General features: G+C 39.0%; 1 protein-coding gene across 1 annotated transcript; it reads right to left on the bottom strand.

Moving 5' to 3' along the window:
• Positions 1-19: 19 nt before the first annotated feature.
• On the bottom strand, positions 20-17,647 carry gpkow (G patch domain and KOW motifs). Its single transcript, XM_052094926.1, is given in 12 exon segments — positions 20-765; positions 991-1,076; positions 1,190-1,259; positions 3,187-3,310; positions 3,450-3,486; positions 3,489-3,605; positions 4,388-4,520; positions 5,252-5,459; positions 11,532-11,638; positions 15,937-16,076; positions 17,141-17,310; positions 17,454-17,647. Coding segments are annotated over 12 exon segments (1,506 nt in total). The 5' UTR covers positions 17,639-17,647; the 3' UTR covers positions 20-636.
• Between the last annotated feature and the right edge of the window lie 1,394 nt (positions 17,648-19,041).

The following is a 19,041-nucleotide window of genomic DNA, read 5'->3' as shown; positions in this document are numbered from 1 at the left end:
AATCAAGTCAAATGCATTTTTAAGGAATTTGTCAAGATTTTATTATTAAAAGATAACATGTACAGAGTCTAGTGGCTTGTGCATTACTTTGTACATAAATGGTTTTATGACAAGAAATTGGTATCTTCATTGGACAACAACTAAACTGTTGTGAAAGATTACAACCCAATGAACTGGCAGCGAGATTTTCTTTTCCCTAATCACATTGGGCCAAAATATAAAAAAAGTATTACAAATTTTCCACAAACTGGTAGACTGGTGACACTCCGATATTACAGTTACACGAATTACCTCTGTTCATAATATCACTATCTAAAGTGAAAAATTGCAACTTTGTTTAATTGATCCCACTCGCATTTCTAAACTCCAGACAAATGCACATTTTTGTATCCAATCTGTATCAATGGACAGTAATAATATTCAAATAAGTCTCCTTATTTGGGACTAAGATTGCTTTAAAAATACAACACAACTACCAAAATAAATTATGTCTTGGTTGTATTAAAAATGTGACTACATCTGATATATTGGTCAATAGCAATATAGGAAAAAGCAAATTGTGACTCAATCTGCCATCAGAACAGATAATGAAGAGTATTGGAGGGAAAAGATGTATTGTGCCTCTCAATTTGCTTCTCAGTGTTCTGTTCCGCCCACATAATGACAGGTGGCGTCATAGTCGAGAGTGAAAACCTGTTCTTCATAACGGTCCAGCTGAACCATGACTCTACACTTATCTCGGTCTCGCTTCAGGATACGGCCCACCTGTGAAACAAACACACTCTCTTATCATATGCACTGTATTACATTATGCTTCTGGGGCAGAAATGCACATCTCATAAGTTTTATGATTAATGTGGCAACAAAAATCGGCCAAAACAACGTATCCCGTAAGGAAGCGATATTTACATGCATAAAATGCTGTCTAGGAAGGCAGTTCACTAGGAAACATTGCCAAGTTGTCCAATACAAGCAAATCAATCTGAATACCTGTCCTCTGTGTTCTCCAAGAACCACCATAATGGAGTCGGAGTCGTGCTTGGGTATAATGGTCTCCAGCATCTTCTGTCTAACATCTGAGCAAAACAAACGAGTACAACTTGCCGTAAGTTATCAGTCAATTAAAAGCTTCACTAATGTATTGCCACTTATCCAATGCACTTATAAGATCAACGCAAAACTGCCATACCGTCTAACAGTCTTCCCTCTTCTGTACGACACACACAGGTGTGAGGTGTCAGGACGTCCTCAATTCTCATCTAAAAGCACAAAACCAATTCAAGCAAATTAAATGACAACTCCAATTAACACTGCCTTCATAATGCATCACATAAAAATAAAGATGAATAAATAGAATAAAATAATGCTTCTACACGGTTTACATTTACATGTGATTTATAATAAAACTACAATGGACTTTTGGGTAGTAAAGCTGAAGTCTTCATCTGTCTGTCCAAGTATACATGATGATGACACAATGCTTAATCGAATATTTGAAGCAAGGATGTCAGCTGAAGAAGTGACATGGATGTTTTTCCAATTGACCAGATGGGTCATATTAACGTGCAAAACCACACAAAAGAAGCCAGCCATCTGTCTTTTGGAACATGTGCACAATGCTGAGGCCAGTTGTGGTTCGATTAAACTTGAAAAACTGCTAGATGATGGCGATCTAGCAATCACATTCTCTAAGTGTGACAGGGCGGAGGGCAGGGTCATGATTTTACACAACTGGCCCCTTATCAGGCTAATCAAGCCTCCGAGAGGATAAAGGCTGACTGCAGACGGTGGTGCGACAGAGAGAGTTACAGGCAGCTGTCCGTCTGTGTGTGTTTGTGTCTTTTGGTTTCAGATTTACATTAAAATATGATTTATATGGTCAAGCCGGTTCTCGCCTCCTCCTTTCCATTGTTTCCTATACACTGGTGCCGAAGACCAGGGAAGCAGGAGGGATAAGCCGTAGTAGAGTTCTCGCCGCTACCATCCACCCCAACGGAGCAGCCGAGGCCATCTTCCGGGGGACGGAGGAGCTCGGTCGCCTGGAAGTGGAGGAATTGGCCGCCAACCGCGAGGGGAGAAGGGGCTCCTACCACCTGGAGTGGTCAGGGGCGGGGAAGACCCCTTCTGTTAACCGAGAATGTGGTGGGGCATTCCGTCCGCCAGAGGCTGGAGGACCTCCTCCGATCCGCCCGGGGAGGCACGGCTGTCATCCACTAGCGGGTGGAGGAGTGGCCTAGGACCAAGCTACAGCGTATCAGATAACTGGCGAGTAAATGTTTTTTTTTTCTTTCCCTCTCACCTCTCTCTCTCCAACTGCCGCTCCGCATTGGCCTTTTCCCTCTCTTTTCATTTTTTATTTGTTTTACACACCCGGTCCCCTTTCAGGCTAATCAACAGAGAGAGAACGTTTACGGGCAGCTGTCCGTCCTGTGTGTGTGTTTGTGTCTTTTGTTTTCAGTTTTACATTAAAATTTGCAATATCAGACCTGTACGATTTCGGTTGAACTAGAGCACACTACACGAATTGCATCGGTGCCCTGTGACTAAAAGTCTTGTTTCCGTCACGCTGATGAGCACACTACATGACTGATTGCGGACTGGGTGCATCAACAACACAACCATTCATTCCTGACTGAGACCTTGTGTACACCTGGTATTAAGATGCACAGTTTATTTTTGATAAGATGTCTACAAACGTGATTGAATGGCTCTTGCACGTTTTCACGCTTATTTGTAAAGGAAAAAAGAAAAACAGCTGAAAATAACAAAGACAGCGTATGGAGAAGATGTGGGTGATGTTTTATTCTGTTTACTAATAATATCTTCTGCTTCCAAATACCTTGCTCTCCTCTTGCGCTTTCTCTATATTTCATTGGCTGTGGCTCATTGTCGGCCCCTCGCTCATCGGGACGGTGCGCACACCTGACGACAAGACGTCTAGATATCAAGCTGTTTTGAAATCCGACTAGTCTCAGAATGTCGCAGGAGTGCACACACTATAAGACCGTTAGTCATGAGATCTAAGACTTCAAATATCAAAGGAGACAAGCAGGCGTCGTGTAGTGTACACTAGGCTTAAATCGTTTATATGACAAATTTTAAAGACAAATTATTGTTTTAGTCTGACTGAAATTGAACTTCTAATGTGCATGTAAACATACTGAGTATGTGGCGAATGTGAAGTACCTTTGAGTTGTAGTATTTGCCTCCTTTGAATGATTTATCTATAAAGCGCACACGGAGGTCCCTTTGGAGCCAAGAGGGGGCTGGGGGGGAGGGCCGGGACTCCTTTGCCGGGGGAGGCTTATCTCTGACACCAGGGAAGAACAGGAAATGTAAAGATTAAATAAAGGGTTATACTGAGTTAATGCTTAGGGATTTTCAGAAACACTAGAGTGTCATGTCGGAATGATGCCACATTTAAAGTGCTGCATAATGAGACGACTTACCTGTCTGCACTTGATTCTCTGGGTTTTCTTTTTTCTGATCTCTGTCCTTCTCCCTTTCTCTGCCCCGATCTGTTTTTCCTCTCTCATCTTTGCCATTTAATTTCTGTTCTCGTTCTTTCTCTCTTTCTTTGTCTTTGTGTGCTTTGCTTAGACGACCTGGTAGACAAAGACAGATCAAAAAGTTGCTGGTAAGTCAAGCATTTCTAATGAGTACTAGAGTAAAAAGCAAAAAAAAAAATAAAATAAAAAAATACCATTAAATGATGTTTTCTAAGATTAGTTTTTGGGTATATGTGCTAGTAGTACTTGCATGTGTACAAACTGACATGATAAATGTGTGTATTCCAGACCACAAAGGTTCAGATTACAGAAAAATTTAAGTTTTAAATGTTTTAACCCAAACAACTTGTTTTCACACAAGCTCAACTTGCACTGAACACAGTCAAGCCAGTTCTTCAATCTGCATTCAACTTTGATTACTGGTCTCAAGTCAGTTTAAAACAACATGATGTCACCCTATTTCTTAAGAATAGTGCATGTTTTTCTAAAGCTAAAAAAAATGATTATTGTATTTTTATTTATCAAAATGTAATAAAATGTACCTCCTCTAAACAACTATGTGCTGTACGTTTTATGTAACCAAGGCAACACTAGTGGGGGAAATATAATTCCATTGGCCATTTTTAACGATCCAATCAATCCTGATGAATAAATGTTATTCCCCCAATACCATTTCATGTTTCCTTTAAAAGAATATTCAAGGGGGAGAAGCACCAGTTTTAAGCGTATTTGATTTGGGTGTAGATAGCTAGAAAACTCTAGAAGATGTTACAGATGCTATTACATGCATTAACAATAAATACTATTGCAGGAGAGATATTTGACAGTGGGAAAACCATAGACAAACAACAGAAAAATAAATGTAAGAACAGACTTACTTAAGTCTTTGCTGTATTTTTCGTACTCCTTGCGCGTGACTAGTTTTAAAGAGTGCTGAATGATGGTCACCGTCTTGCCGCCAATGGCAAGTTTGACAACAGCTCTGGCATTATCTGGATCTAATCCCTCTATCTGTGATACAGAAAGTGTGAAAGTAAATGTGAGACAGAATGAGCAAAAAAATGAATATGAGAAAGGCTGAAAGGTGGTAGACACTATAACTATTCTAATGCGGCCCAATCACAATGACAACTATTAAAGGAATATTCCGGGTTGAATTCAAGTTAAGCTCAAACGACAGCTTTTGTGGCATAACATTAACATAAAATTGACAAAATAAAAACATCTGTAATTTGACAAATTATTTAATACACTGTAAAGATCCCTGTTTGTTTTGAGTGACCCGTCCAGCCTGACACAACAAGACTGACTCGACCAATGCCGTGAGTTGGGGCAGGACTTTTAGTTTAATCAACGGTAGGCGGGGGGCATATTCCAGAGGCTGAAAAAAATTACTTATTTTTGCAATTCCGTTCGGTGGCGCAGAAATTACACACTTCAGATAAAAAAACAGAAAATGTCCTTTATCCGTTGACAAGGATGACAGTAGATTTTGGTACTGGCACAAGGGGGAGCTAACAACTTTATTTTGCCATGTAGACATGGTCATTGTAAAATAATCTCAAAATGGACAAATATTGACTGATAAATATCTCTGGTCAATATACCCTCCAATTACTTCTTGTGCTTTGCTAATAAGTAGACATTGTGATCCATCATATGTCATTCAAACACTTCCAACTTTCAGATGTTTCATACTGGTTCGTTCCTCAGTAACATGTCATGAACGAAGTTAGACTCACCTTTCCATACAGGTCTTTGTGTGCTCCTGCAAGGACCAGCACACATCCTCCAGGTCCCAAGACCAGAGCCTCCTCTTCCTGCCCTCTCTCTTCACCAGGTTTAGGGGGCCGTTTTGGACGACCAGGCTCTAGGTCTTTAATAGCAGAGCGATCAGCACCCAAACCCATCCCTTTAGGCCTTAACTGAGACTCTATGGGCTTTACATCTCTAATGCAAAAAGAGAAGAGAGAGTGACAGAAGAAGCAAAAGTTTTAGAGCAACAATATAGACACATCTATTAATATAAACCACAAGCTATTTTTGAATTGCTTTTCAATGCAAACGTGCAGTAGATGGGCCACGCATCTTGCCATTTTTTAGAACTTGAGGGTGAGTAAATTATGACCGTAATACCATAAAAATGTCATGTCAACAGTTTAACGTGTCTTGAGACACCTGCGCACTGTTCCATTTTGCTGTACTGCATCTAGCCCTATATTTATACAAGAATGCATCCAGTATGAACGGCCACTAACATAACCTTCCATTCATCTTTGAGGCTGTATCCCGCCCCTGATAAAGAGCAGTCTGTGTATTTCCATGTTCAAACAAGTGGACAGATGGATGCTTAAGCACAAAAGATTAAAGTGTGCAGCCAGTCTATCCCAAAGATTCCCAACACTGGTCTGAAATAATTCTTCACTGCATTTTACATAAATTCATAATCTGCTGTCATCAATGTCTGCAGTCAGTACAATAATCCCAGCACAAGGGAACATGAGCAGATAAGATTTACAGAGAGGACCAAACATCACATGCATTTGATGTAGTAATGAAACAATAAAGATAGATACTGCAGAGGTCAAAGATGAAACACTGCAAAAGCAAAAAAGCTATTTCAGGCATTTCTAACACATAGTCAGTATCATTAAAAATACTGCATGTATGTCTGAGAGTATTATTTCAGTTGAAAAAAAAAAAGGTTGAGATGAACAGGTCTGAATAAGAACGTATCTTTCTAACAATGGACAAGTAATTAGACTACAGCTCATAAAACAAACAAATGCAAAACAAATTATTAGTATGTGCCATAAAAGGAATATTTCAAGATTTTAAAAAAGGAACACATAGCAATATAGTAATACTATACAGAAAACATTTAACATGAATGAAGGAGGAAGCTACTGCTTTTCAACAAAAACATTGCTGCACTTCTTAAGTTTGCCAAAGACCACCTTGATACGGCAAAATGCTACTGGGAAAAATTTTTGTGGACTGATAAAACTAAGGTTGAATTGTTTGGGAAGAACACGCAGCACTACGTATGGAGTAGACAGGGGCGTCGGACTGGGGTGGTAAAGGGTACCGAGTACCCAGGGCCCGAGGCAGGGGGGGCCCCTTAGAAGTCAGTTTTCTATACATACATATTTGGTACGGGGGCCCAGCAAGATGGTTTGTACCCAGGGCCCAAAATTTGGTGCTACGCCCCTGGGTGTAGAAATGGCACCACATACCAACATGAAATCAACATCCCAACGGTGATATATGGTGGAGGGAGTATCATGATTTACGCTGCTTTGCTGCTTCAGGGGCACAAGCAATCAATGAGGGAAACATGTATACACAGCAGTAGTGCACACACTTTTTTGTGTGATGATCTACTTTTAAATGACCAATTCAATAAGATCTACCAACTAAAATACACAGTTTCATTTAAAATAAGAAAATGCTTGTTGGGACTACTGCATGTATCCCTACATGGAATTCATCTTCTAATTAATAAAAAAAATATATAATAATGTTCAATGTTGATATCATTCAGTTTTAAAACTAAACCCAAAACACCTACAGCACAATAGATTACAATAGCCAGGGCATTTACCTTATTCTGATGAGTAAATATTGACCAGGCGAGGTTTTGTTTATTCAGTTGCCATGAAAACTAGGTTTGCGCATACGCGTCTTCCAAGGACTTCTGAAACAGAGCACAAAATAGCGATGCTACTGCCCGGATTAGGCAAAACTGTCTCGATTCAATTCAGATTCCATTCGCAAACCTAGTTGTCATGGCAACTGAATAAACAAAACCTCGCCTGGTCAATATTTACTCGTCAAGTGCAAGTCAGACAGACACTAAAAGAAAGAAAGACATTTTATTTATTTTTATTACAATTTAACGAAAGTATATTTAAATTTTGTGCGATCTACCAGCATTGCCTTTGCGATCGACGTATTGGGCACCCCTGTCCTACAGTATAATGTCAGGGTGGCTGTGCACCAGCTGAAGCTCAGTTGGCGATGCAGCAGGACAATGAACCAAAACATCAAAGTAATTCCATTAAAAATTGGCTTCTAGAAAAGTGAATACGCCTTTTGGAGTAGCCCAGTCAGAGCCAAGACCTTAAAGGGGTCATGAAATGGAGAATACCATTTTCCTTGATATTTAGATATATAAGAGGTAACTGTACTATAAAAACATACTGTAAATTTCAGAATGCAAAACTTCCTCCCCAGTCCAAAAAAAGCATTTATAGTTCCCACTAGAGGTGCACCAAGAACCATGTAATTCATTTTGGGTATCGGCCAATACAGATTATCGAGTAGTTTTGTGTTTGTAAACGTATGCCATTTTATATGCATTTGATATCTTAAAGGTGCAGTATGTAAGATTCAGAAACCCTTTTTATTAATGACACTTGTGGCCATTAAGTGAACTGCAGCCAGCTGCCTGTTGCTCATGATTATGCGCACACACTCAATAGGCTAGAGATCGAACATGATTCACCGGCATCATGCTGAAAGATGAGGCAGCATAATTAAAATAAGTTTTGATTGCTTTACTAGAAACTTTGAGACAGCATATTATATTTGACTCTCCAGTGCTGGTACAGTGCTAAAACAAAGTGTGGATATAGGTCTGACTATGCAAGACTCTAGTTTGAAGTAATCTCTTTTCTTTGCACGATACATTGACTGCAAGTATAGGATAGCCTATGTCTGCGTTAGCTAGCTAGTCAGCTTTATCAATAGCTGTTAGCTAAATTTGGTAGATGATGACAGTAGTTGTTTATAAAATAGACTGTACATTATATGTTGACAATTCAGTATTGTTGTGATTCCATCACAAATGTCATTTTGATTTATTGATGTGCTATTGTTTAATAATAACAGAATGTGTATATATATCTTCTGTTTAACAAAGTTACATTACACTAATGAATGGAGCTTTTTGCATTGTCTTGAACATGGTCCAGCATTCATTTCATGTGTTATTGTAGTTCACCTGGGTGAATATAACAGATTAACATTGACATTCACTTTTAGACTTTTAATATAAAGAGAAGATCGTTGAAATTATTTGAAAGTTACGAAGCAAGGTAGTTTGCAATTCAGCAGTGTTAGCAGGCAAAATCAAGTTAGCTAAAATGACACAGATCAATCCTTATGCACTATATTTCACATGCTTTGGAGTTATATAAGCTTACCTGTTCAATAAGAAGAATGCCATTTCAGGGTCTATTTTGATCCACAAAACCGAACGAAGGTCCCTCCAGGAATCAAATGCCCTGCCGATGTTCACTCTAGTTTTCGCTCGACCACGATCACGGTTCCGCTTAGGCAGATGGGATTCAGATACATGTTTTTTTTGGGCTTACTCTTGAGTTTGTGTAGGAGTTGGTGTTGTGCTGGGAGCTGGACGTTTGCTGGATTCCATCTCTAAGATAACGTTACCTGGTGTTAATGTGCGCATAAACGTCACATCCTTTGGATTTTCCCGGGAAAAGCAACCCGCACCCTTCGCATGAAAATCAATCTACAGGTTTTAACATTCAACCTAGGATGTCCGAGAAGGGCACATTTTTTAAGTTGTGTTACAAGCCGTTCACACACTGGGAAAAATAAGGTGAATATTACATGGAAAATGTTACATATTGCACCTTTAATATTGCCAATATTAGCGTTTTCAGTCATTAAAAATTACAATTCAATACTGTTTTAATAGTGTGTAGCTTACCTTTAAAAGTATTCCAGCTAACACGTGCATGTTATTTATTCTTTATCATTGTTGTTTTATCCATATAGTTCTGTACATTCACGGAAAGGAAAGTGCAGCTTTAGTATTGATTGATTGTTCTCGATTGAGCCTGACTGAGTTCCATGTCTGTTCAATTGCTTTATAATCTGTGTTGTTATTGGGCTGAAGTAAAGTGACAGACAGTAACTCCAATCACTCTTTCTAGCGTTGTCTTTACACGTAACACGATTTTTTGAGTTGCGTCGTTTATGGCAACAATGACCGTCTGGCGCGAGCAGAGCCCTTCTGAAAGTTGAGCCTTCAAAGTTAGCATAGAATAGCTTAACATTCTATGACATTCTATGGTGGTACACTGGTGAGGAGACAAGAGGCCTTTCTTTTTTAATAGATGACGATGGGAGAAAATGCTTCATGACGTTGAATAAACTGATTTTTGTGAGGAAATAGTTCATCGCTTCATGAATTGACCACCCGTCTGCTAATCCTAAACATGATTTACACTAAATAAACTGTTTGGTGTAAACTATGAGTTTCATATGATAAAATTGCAATTTATTTAGAGCTTTTATGACATGTAGGTTCCAGATTACGGCTGTCCCCATTTATTTTTATGGTATCCGTAAACGTCGTAACACGTTAGTTGACCGTTACTAGCCATTACACTCTCTTCTATGACAGAACTGTGACGGTTGTTCTATATAATATAGAAGATCTCCGGCTCAAGTCTGATCATAGCACTCTTTTTTTCCCTCCCTCAAACACAATTTAAAATATTTATTTCTTAACTATCTTGCTATCTTTTAAATCAAAATTACATTTGTAATTATCCGTAAAAGAAATTCTGGATGACTGGCAAGCACTTGGGAATTTGAGCTCTCACACCACAGACACGGGAGGGAGGGAGGGAGGGAGGGAGAGAGAAGGCGCGAGCACATGAGAGAATCGACATTTATCAGGTAAAGATGGATAAAAAAACAAAAAAACTGATGTTCTACATTTAAATGGTTTAAACACATTCAAATGTTTCTTTTGCTTTCAAACTGCTCTTAATATCACTATGCACACATGTGCAACCAGGTCATTATATTAATGTACTCGTACATGGAAATATTAAATGATGACACCGATACAGAGTATGAGTATTTACCCCTCCGTATCGGACCCGATATGAGTACTACTGAGTATTAATGGTGCATCTCTAGTTACCACCCTGCTGAAACATCTCATTTTGAAATCTCTGTGTTCGTGATGTGGCAAGACATTGCTCATTTGTATTTACACATCCCACAACATATGTTATCACAACCCTTGGCCCCGCCCACTGGCGTGCAGTTTGAGAGAGCAGGACAGACAGGCCTATTGTGGCTAACTATTCCTGAACACCAAAGGGGACCCATCTCAGCTGCTCTGCCTCTTGTTGTTTTGAGCACAAATGTGTTCTGGATGCCTTCTTATCCATAATTTTTTTGGATCATATCAGCATGGATTGCTTGTGAGCTAGTCATAATACCATTCAAGCTTTGCGAATGAACTGTTATTGAAGGATGGGTCAGTTAAAAACACTTGGAAACAGTAAGTAAAAAGTTTCATGAATGAATATTTCAAATGTCATGACTGTTTGATAGTTTATGGAGCTGAGAATTAACAGTTGTGCTCGAGACGAACAGTTTAATATATTCGTATGTTATGTGTAAACTCTGAAATGTAGTTTTTATATTATTGTGGAGCTGGTTTATTTTCTTTAGATTGAATTGAGGGGCTGAACGATGTTAGCCAATTATAACAGCGGGCGTTTACGTTGAAGTTTAAAGGAGACGCCAAGGCCAAAACTGAGCGTTTCAGACAGAGGGCCAGAGACAGGGAGGAAAATTATAATATATATTACTAAATTATGGCTGTTTTTGTGCCAAAAAAAAAAAACTTTAACATTATCAGTGGACCTCAGGGAAGATCACAAAATTAATTTTTTTTTAAAAATTGCGGAGATGCTGTGGAATGACCTCAATAAAGCCGACATTGGTCCAAAATTCCTTCTGAATATTGTGCAGGTCTAATCCGCAGCTACCAGAAATGCTTGGTTGAGGTCATTGCTGCCAAAGGAGGATCGACCAGTTATTAAAATCAAGGGTTCACTTACTTGGGTGCTAGACAACATGCCATTTAAATGTTCTAAATATTCCTTTCAAGTTGGAGCAACTCATTCCTCAATTACTTTAATTACAACTTTAAATATCATTAAATCAAATAAAAAGGGAAGTGCTTACTGTTTAAATGTGCGTCCAATTCCCTCTCCTTGCTTCCAGCCCATTCCCTTCAGCATCGCCATCCCATAAGCCTCCACAGGAACACTATCATAGTCTGCCTCTGTGGACTGAATGAGAATGGACATCAGCTCTCTATTCAACACACACACCACACTCAAACATTACCACTGAGAAATCAAGCACAAGGCTAATGCACACAGATTTACAAATCTATCAAAAATAAATTCAGACACTGATAGACAACACGCTGATTAGAAACACACACCTCAACATGCAGAGGAGGTGATAATTAGCTGAAATATTGCAGCTTCTGTTCATACGTTTAAACAAACAAGCTGTTTGACAGGCAGTAAAAATCGCTCATAATGAATGTGAGCCATGTTCAGGTTTAATCAAGATCGCATGCGGTCTCACACTACAGTCTACAAGTGATGGACTGGAGGTGTGTGTGAGAGAGAGAGATTATGCAGAGTAAGCTGTTTGGATGCGGCAGGGGAGTTTTTCATCGCTCATTTCATTAGCGCATGCCCTTATACTACACAAACAGGCATAAATACACTATTTAAATGTAACAAGAGTACTGCATGTGCAATGACCTTGAACTGCCCTGTGCTGACACCACATTTGGCCACATTACTGGACAACAGCTCAAGCAGCACGGCTGCAGAACATACACTGATATAACACTAGAAAGTTAAAATACACTCAATCATCATCTATGATTTCATTTTAATCCTCAGCATCTGTGCACACTGATGTAGCCTAGATTTGCAGAGAGAGATCTATAAATAAATATTTTAGTATATAAATAACAATTTTAGTATATCTGTATCTTTATTTAGCATTGATAACAGCAATACATTAGCAAGCACAGATATGCATAACTGACAACAGAGATTTAAAACTAACATTTTACAGACTCTCATTAATAGACACTTCTAGAAAAAAGATGAAGTGAGTATTCTTTTCTCTGTTACCATCTGTAGGTCTATTCCCCTAAAATGTGGCTCTCTGGTGCTATCAAAACATTGATAGCATCTGCCAATTTGGAATGCCCAATTCCCACTACTTACTAGGTCCTCGTGGTGGCGCGGTTACTCACCTCAACCCGGGTGACGGAGGACAAATCTCAGTTGCCTCCACTTATGAGACCGCCAATCCATCTTATCACGTGGCTCATTATGCATGACACTGCGGACACTCACAGCATGTGGATGCTCATGCTACCATCTGCGATCCACGCACAACTTACCACGCCCCATTGAGAGTGAGAACCACTAATCGTGGCCATGAGGAGGTTACCCCATGTGACTCTACCCTGCCTAGCAATCGGGCCACCTGGCTGGAGTCACTCTATATGCCCTGGATTCAAACTCGTGACTCCAGGGGTGGTAGCCAGCGTCAATACTCGCCGAGCTACCCAGGCCCCAGAAAACATAATCTTGGAGAAAATGCGCCACCAACTTCAGATCATTTCTAGTCATGTTTGGTAACACATCAGACCAATCACAGCTGTTGTGGTCTGCATTGACACACACGTTGTAACATTTTCACAGAGGTGAACATCAGGCTATGGTGTAGGTTTGACACAGAAATATAAATCGAGTAATTTCTAGACATTTCAATATTTTAAAGCCGAGCAAAATTGGAAACTTTTATAATGAACTTTCCCATATTTGTAAAGATTTTAACTTCCATTATTTTCCAGGCCTCGAAATCCCAATAAAAAAAATCCACTGATATTTCCAGATAGCCACAGACCGTGGGAAAACTGTACCTGACAGATACCAGTGAAATAGTTGTCAAGATAAATCACACTTGTCTCTGTGACAGTTCTAGTCTCAGTAAACCGCAAAGGTTTCTTTTTTTAAGCTAAGGTTGCAGCGGTATAACTTTTTCACAGTATACGATGGTATGAAAATCATACCATGTACGGTATTGAGAAAAAAATGCACCTGGACAGAGAATCTCACCTGCGTGTGCACATCTCCTTTCCTTCTAGATTACCTGTCAGACTCGTCAACTTGCACCACACACACACACACACACACACACACACACGTAGTAGAGAAAAAGTCAGAGAGAAGCGAGGTGATCTGACATAAGTGTGTGTGTGTTAGAGCAGTGTTTCTCAACTGGTGGGTTGCAGGTCTATTCGGACTGGGTCACGGACAGCAGGGAAAGCACAATGCCATGGTTATTGAAGATATTTCGGCAGCCACCCAAGTAATAGCCTATTTAGGACTGCCGAGGCAGATTTAATGATAATCTCGCAATCAGCTAAAGGCTTCTCATCTGCACCTTCGCACGAGTGTAAAGGAACCAGTTCGCGATCATGATCTGCTCTCTGGCGCGCATGTGCAACAACCAGTTTCCCTCGATATTGTGGAGCGCAGACCTCAAAACTGATGTGACCAATTTCAGTTCTAGTTTAAGTGTTACAGATGAAGTCAATTCGAACCTCTCAAACAGTAGGAAGCCCTGACATGCCAAACAGCACTGAGAAAAAAAGCAACACTGTGTTATGTGCTGATTGTATTTTTTATCACCTTAACAAAATTGTTTCAATAATTGACATGAGTAAAAGTAACTTATATTTTCATATGAAATAATCTAAAGGTAGAGTCTATTAGACCTAATTTTATATCAACAGTGGCAGTTGTAGTTCAAGTTTCAAGATGTATTTAGTATTTATTTTTTCATAAATATATTAATTTGTTATTACTATTAAGACCAGCAACACTGACCTAACCATGGTAATGAGGAGCTTTTCCTTTGAAATGTGCTCTTCAATTTTTAAAAAGGGGGGAGAGAAAACTTGACGTCAACAACAAAAATAATGTCACATGATGCACATCCTTGTACTGGAAAACCATGAACAAAACTATGCAAAATAAAAGGAAATGCGACCCATGATAAATTAAATACAGGTTACGTTTTTACTATGATGGTCACCACTTGATGTCCAATATAAAATCTGTCCTGAAGCAAAACCAGTTGAGAAGCGCTGAGTTAAAGGTACAGACAGGAGCAGTATATGTTAACTGTTAATAATCATCGGACATTACTTCAAAAGCTCACACAGCTGATGTTATTTTTCATTTAGTAGTTCATTTAACATGCTATGCTAACATGTAAACTAACATGCTTCAGTTATATAACATGTTATAGTTACATGCTAATTTTTTATCATGTTTATGATTTATATATTAAAGATGTATTATTATGTTAGCTTTCTTATTTATTCAATTTATTTTCAAAAGGGAGGCTTTTTTTACACATACTTAAAATGGTTTCAAGTTTCAATTATAATAAAGCGATTGTTCAACCAAACAACAGGAGTTTTCACTCCTTTAACATTTACATTTATGCATTTGGCAGATGCTTTTATCCAAAGCGACTTACAGTGCACTTATTACAGGGACAATCCCCCTGGAGCAAACTGGAGTTGAGTGCCTTGCTCAAGGACACAATGGTGGTGGCTGTGGGGATCGAACCAGCGACCTTCTGATTAACAGTTATCTGCTTTAGCCCACTACGCCACCACCACTCTTTAAGGGTTGTTGTAACTGATCATAATAATTGTGTAATACCGTATACCGTGAAAAAGTGATATTTTCTGAGACGGTTATCGTACAATGAAAATCTCATACCATTGCAACCCTACTTCTGACATTTGGAGGATGGGGTTTTGGAGAGACAGCTTAGGGTTGAAGAGATGGGAGCAGTCTAATCTAAAAGCAAAATCCAAATCAGTGACTAAATGTGCAAAACAGTTGCGTTTAATTACAGCACCTTTATCGTTTAGAACTTAACACATATTCACAGTATATTAAAATTGTGGAGTCATAGACACTAATATTCAGATGCAGCAATACTGCATAGAGTCGGTTTCACACATACAGGTCTGTTCAGATGTTAGCTGCTGAGATCAGCATGAGTCACAAACCAATGACACAGATCAACTGAACAGTCCTGTCTTGGTTCTACTAGAGTGAACACTACTCCCTCATCCTGCTTTACAACCTCACACTTATTCCTAATCAAAGCTAATCTTGAAGGAAGAATCTACCCTCTTTCCATTTAATTCATTACCATTTGCCATGATGAGCTCAGCGCTATTATAAATGTCAGACACTTTTCTAAAAGCCTGAAAAGACTTCAAAATGGGTGGATTTGGTGTCTAGTTCTCAGAAGACCAAGTATTGGCAAAAGCAATTAGGTTTTAAATGTACTAATGTGTAACTCACACAAAACCATTTTACCATGCTGATAAGCAACATTTAACGCTGGTTAGACTAATTAACCCACTAAAAAGCAAAGGAATCTCAACTTTAGCAAGAATAGGGCTGTCTGTTCTTCTATCATTTCTTTTATTTTGTGTGCACCACAGAGATAGACATACCGACTCTGGTCGCAATTCCACGTTGACTTTGTCTCCATCCTCAAAACCCTGAGGGGCCTGGTTCTGCATCAGAAGAGGAATGGCAAAGTTGGGATCCGACTGTGACTCATTCTTCCATCTCTCCTGATACTTTTGAGACTCTGCAGTAGATGTGGAACAGATCACATGCATTATTATATTATTCTTCATTTAGCAGAGACATTCCTATCCAAAGGAACTTATAGTAGGCTATATCTTTACTACATTAACAGTCCCTCTGTAATAAAATGTTTTGCTCAAGAACACAATGATAGTTCATAAGTCACCCCAGGACATCTGTTTATGTATGGCGCTGTTGTTTTCAATTCTTTGAACAATGCAGAGAGTTCTTAAATGCAGAGAGCAGAGAGTATTAAACATAAAACTAACTTTACCGCAGTCTCTCACAAGCACAGACAAACTCAGCAAGGCAATGACGGAACGCTATGACCCTTACAAAAAAAGAACTGTGCCGGTTCAACTAGACCAGTGATTCCCAACGCTGTTCCTGGAGGCCCCCCCAACACTAGTGTAAAGGGATCAATGGAAAGGAGGAGGTGAGAACCGGCTTGACAATATAAATAATGGTTTAATAATAAACTGAAACTTTAACAGACAAACACACATGACGGACATGTCCGTTAACAATCTCTCTCCCGCACAATCCTCTGCAGTCGACCTTTATCCCTCTCGGAGGCTTGATTAGCCTAATACGGGACCGGGTGTGTAGGATCATGACCCGGCCTGCCCTGCCACAACTACATATTTTGGATATCTCCCTTATCGAACACACCTGATACAACTCATCAGCTCTTTAGTGGAGACTCCAAGACCTGAATTGTTTGTGTCAGAAAAGGAGATATACAAAATGTGTAGCGATGGGGGTCCTCCAGGAACAGGGTTGGGAACCACTGGACCAGACAATCATGGTATCAGATGGTAATAGCTTCGTATTCTGATATATGCCAAGAAACTGACAGATTAGAATAGTCAGATATCTTGTTATGTAAAGGAACACCATGGTACTTCTAAACCAAACAGCAATGGTACTGCCATTGTACATGTCCAATAGGCAATGACAGAACCTACTGGCACCTTAAGTAGATTCCTAAAAATGCTGTCTATGTTGGAAGCTCACTAGATTTTGAAACACAGCCAAGGCCAAATTAACAAATTATCAACACACCTTCTATGAGTTCTTTGACAGCTTGAGATTCCACCGTGTCCTCCTCTTGGGACGGATCTTTGGTCTTTCCCTCGCCGCTCTTGTCTTCTTTCCCAGCATCCAGCCTGTTCCAGCGGTTCTTATGGATCAGCGGGATGACCAACTCCTTGGGATTCTCCAGCGGTTTAGAGCTGTAAAAACAGAAGTGAAATACAAGAGTTCACGCGTAATTCACCTTCTCGTGAACCTCATGGCATGTGAACTCTAAACAAATCGTCATACTTGTTTCAATGAGATTATCCGCTAACCTAGCTAACATTAGCCTTCAACTCACCCTTTGAGCTCCTTCCCTTCGACTTCAGTTAAAAAATCTCGCTCTTCTGCCTTCACGGGTTTCACCTTAATAAGTGTTTTACTAAAACCGAACGATATTGGAGCAGGTTTTTTGCTTCCATCCTCTTGGCTAATAAAATTACTCTTCAGCGATTCGCGATCCTGATACCGCTCCGGCGACGCCATGTTTGTTGTGTGTTGTTGTTGTAGTTGTGGATGCTGGAGCAGACCGCTGGTAAATGTAGTTTCGAGTAACACCTCGCTCTATACTCGGCTGGTACAAAAAAGACTACAATTCTCACAATGCAATAGGCTACACAACAAAATCGCAGTTTTTCCTCATTGTATTTGAAAGATTAAAAGTATTCCTCAAGCCTGAATATAAATTATCATACATAACTGTTCTATTATTATTAAGTTATATTGTTTTACTTTTAATAAATCATTCCATTAATTATTAATAGGCTATTGCACAATAATATCAGATTCTATTCACCTTGCAGTGACCCCTAAATGAAGCACTATTTAAAGCATAAAGAGATTACATAAAGAGACAGAAGCAATTGAGACAGTCTAAATACATTGAAGAACTGTGGTGAATTCTCCAAGAAGCTTGGAATATCCTATCTGACAACAACCAAGAAAAACTCTATCCAGGTGTACCTAGGAGAATTGGTGCTGTTTTAAAGGCATTCAAAGGCCGAATATTGATTGAGCTTTTTTAAGTTTACTGGACTTTGTATGACATTAAGTGATACATAAAACTATGTATATCATTATATTTGAAGAAATCCTCATTATGCAACTTTTATCACAAGTGCCTAAAATGTTTGCACTGTACTGTATATATATATAATTTTTGAATAAAAACTGCACTTTTCTTCCAGAAAAGTGCTAATGGCCCGTCTGGGTAAAAGGCACTTTTGATTTTATATACTCCCAAAACACTAAATAGCAACTAAAAGTACCACAGCTCTTTCCTAAATATCTGTTTGTCACTATGCACTGAAACATTTTACTGATTCAGGATTTCGAGGTAATTTGATTTAACATTTTATTTCACAAACAATTATACTATTATATTTTTGCAAATTACACACGGAATACGATTTCCTGAAAATGTCACCTTTATTTATTTATTTTAACAAAAAATACTTATCTGTCATTTTCAGTTTTGTTCAAGGTGATTTCATCAAAACGTTTTCAGTAACTTTCCACTATGTGAAAGGACAGTATTTGGGGTAAAAAATCCCCCCTGTTGCAGGGCTAAAAGCCCCCATAAAGCACATTGTTTTTAGTAAATGGGGTGAATAGCTCAAATTGACTGATCCAATTCCAATGGAGATTAATTTGTTTATAGAGATGTTATGAAATGCCAAATGTGATGAAATTGAAAGGAAATGAAGTGCCCTTTTCTGTAGTGGTTATTTTGAGTAAACATTATCTTCACATGTTACTAAAAACAACAACAACAACAACAACAACAAAAAACATCAAGCTGTCTCAAAAGTATTTGCATAAGTTGATGAAGTCTGACCTCACTGAGCACTGTGGAACCCTTTGGTCCGTAGTCTTCTGCTGTTGTAGCC

The sequence above is a fragment of the Xyrauchen texanus genome, chromosome 27 (genome assembly GCF_025860055.1).
Source record: "Xyrauchen texanus isolate HMW12.3.18 chromosome 27, RBS_HiC_50CHRs, whole genome shotgun sequence".
Lineage (NCBI taxonomy): Eukaryota > Metazoa > Chordata > Actinopteri > Cypriniformes > Catostomidae > Xyrauchen > Xyrauchen texanus.
Note: the sequence above shows the minus strand (reverse complement) of the source record. Positions and strands in the feature narration are given on the sequence as shown.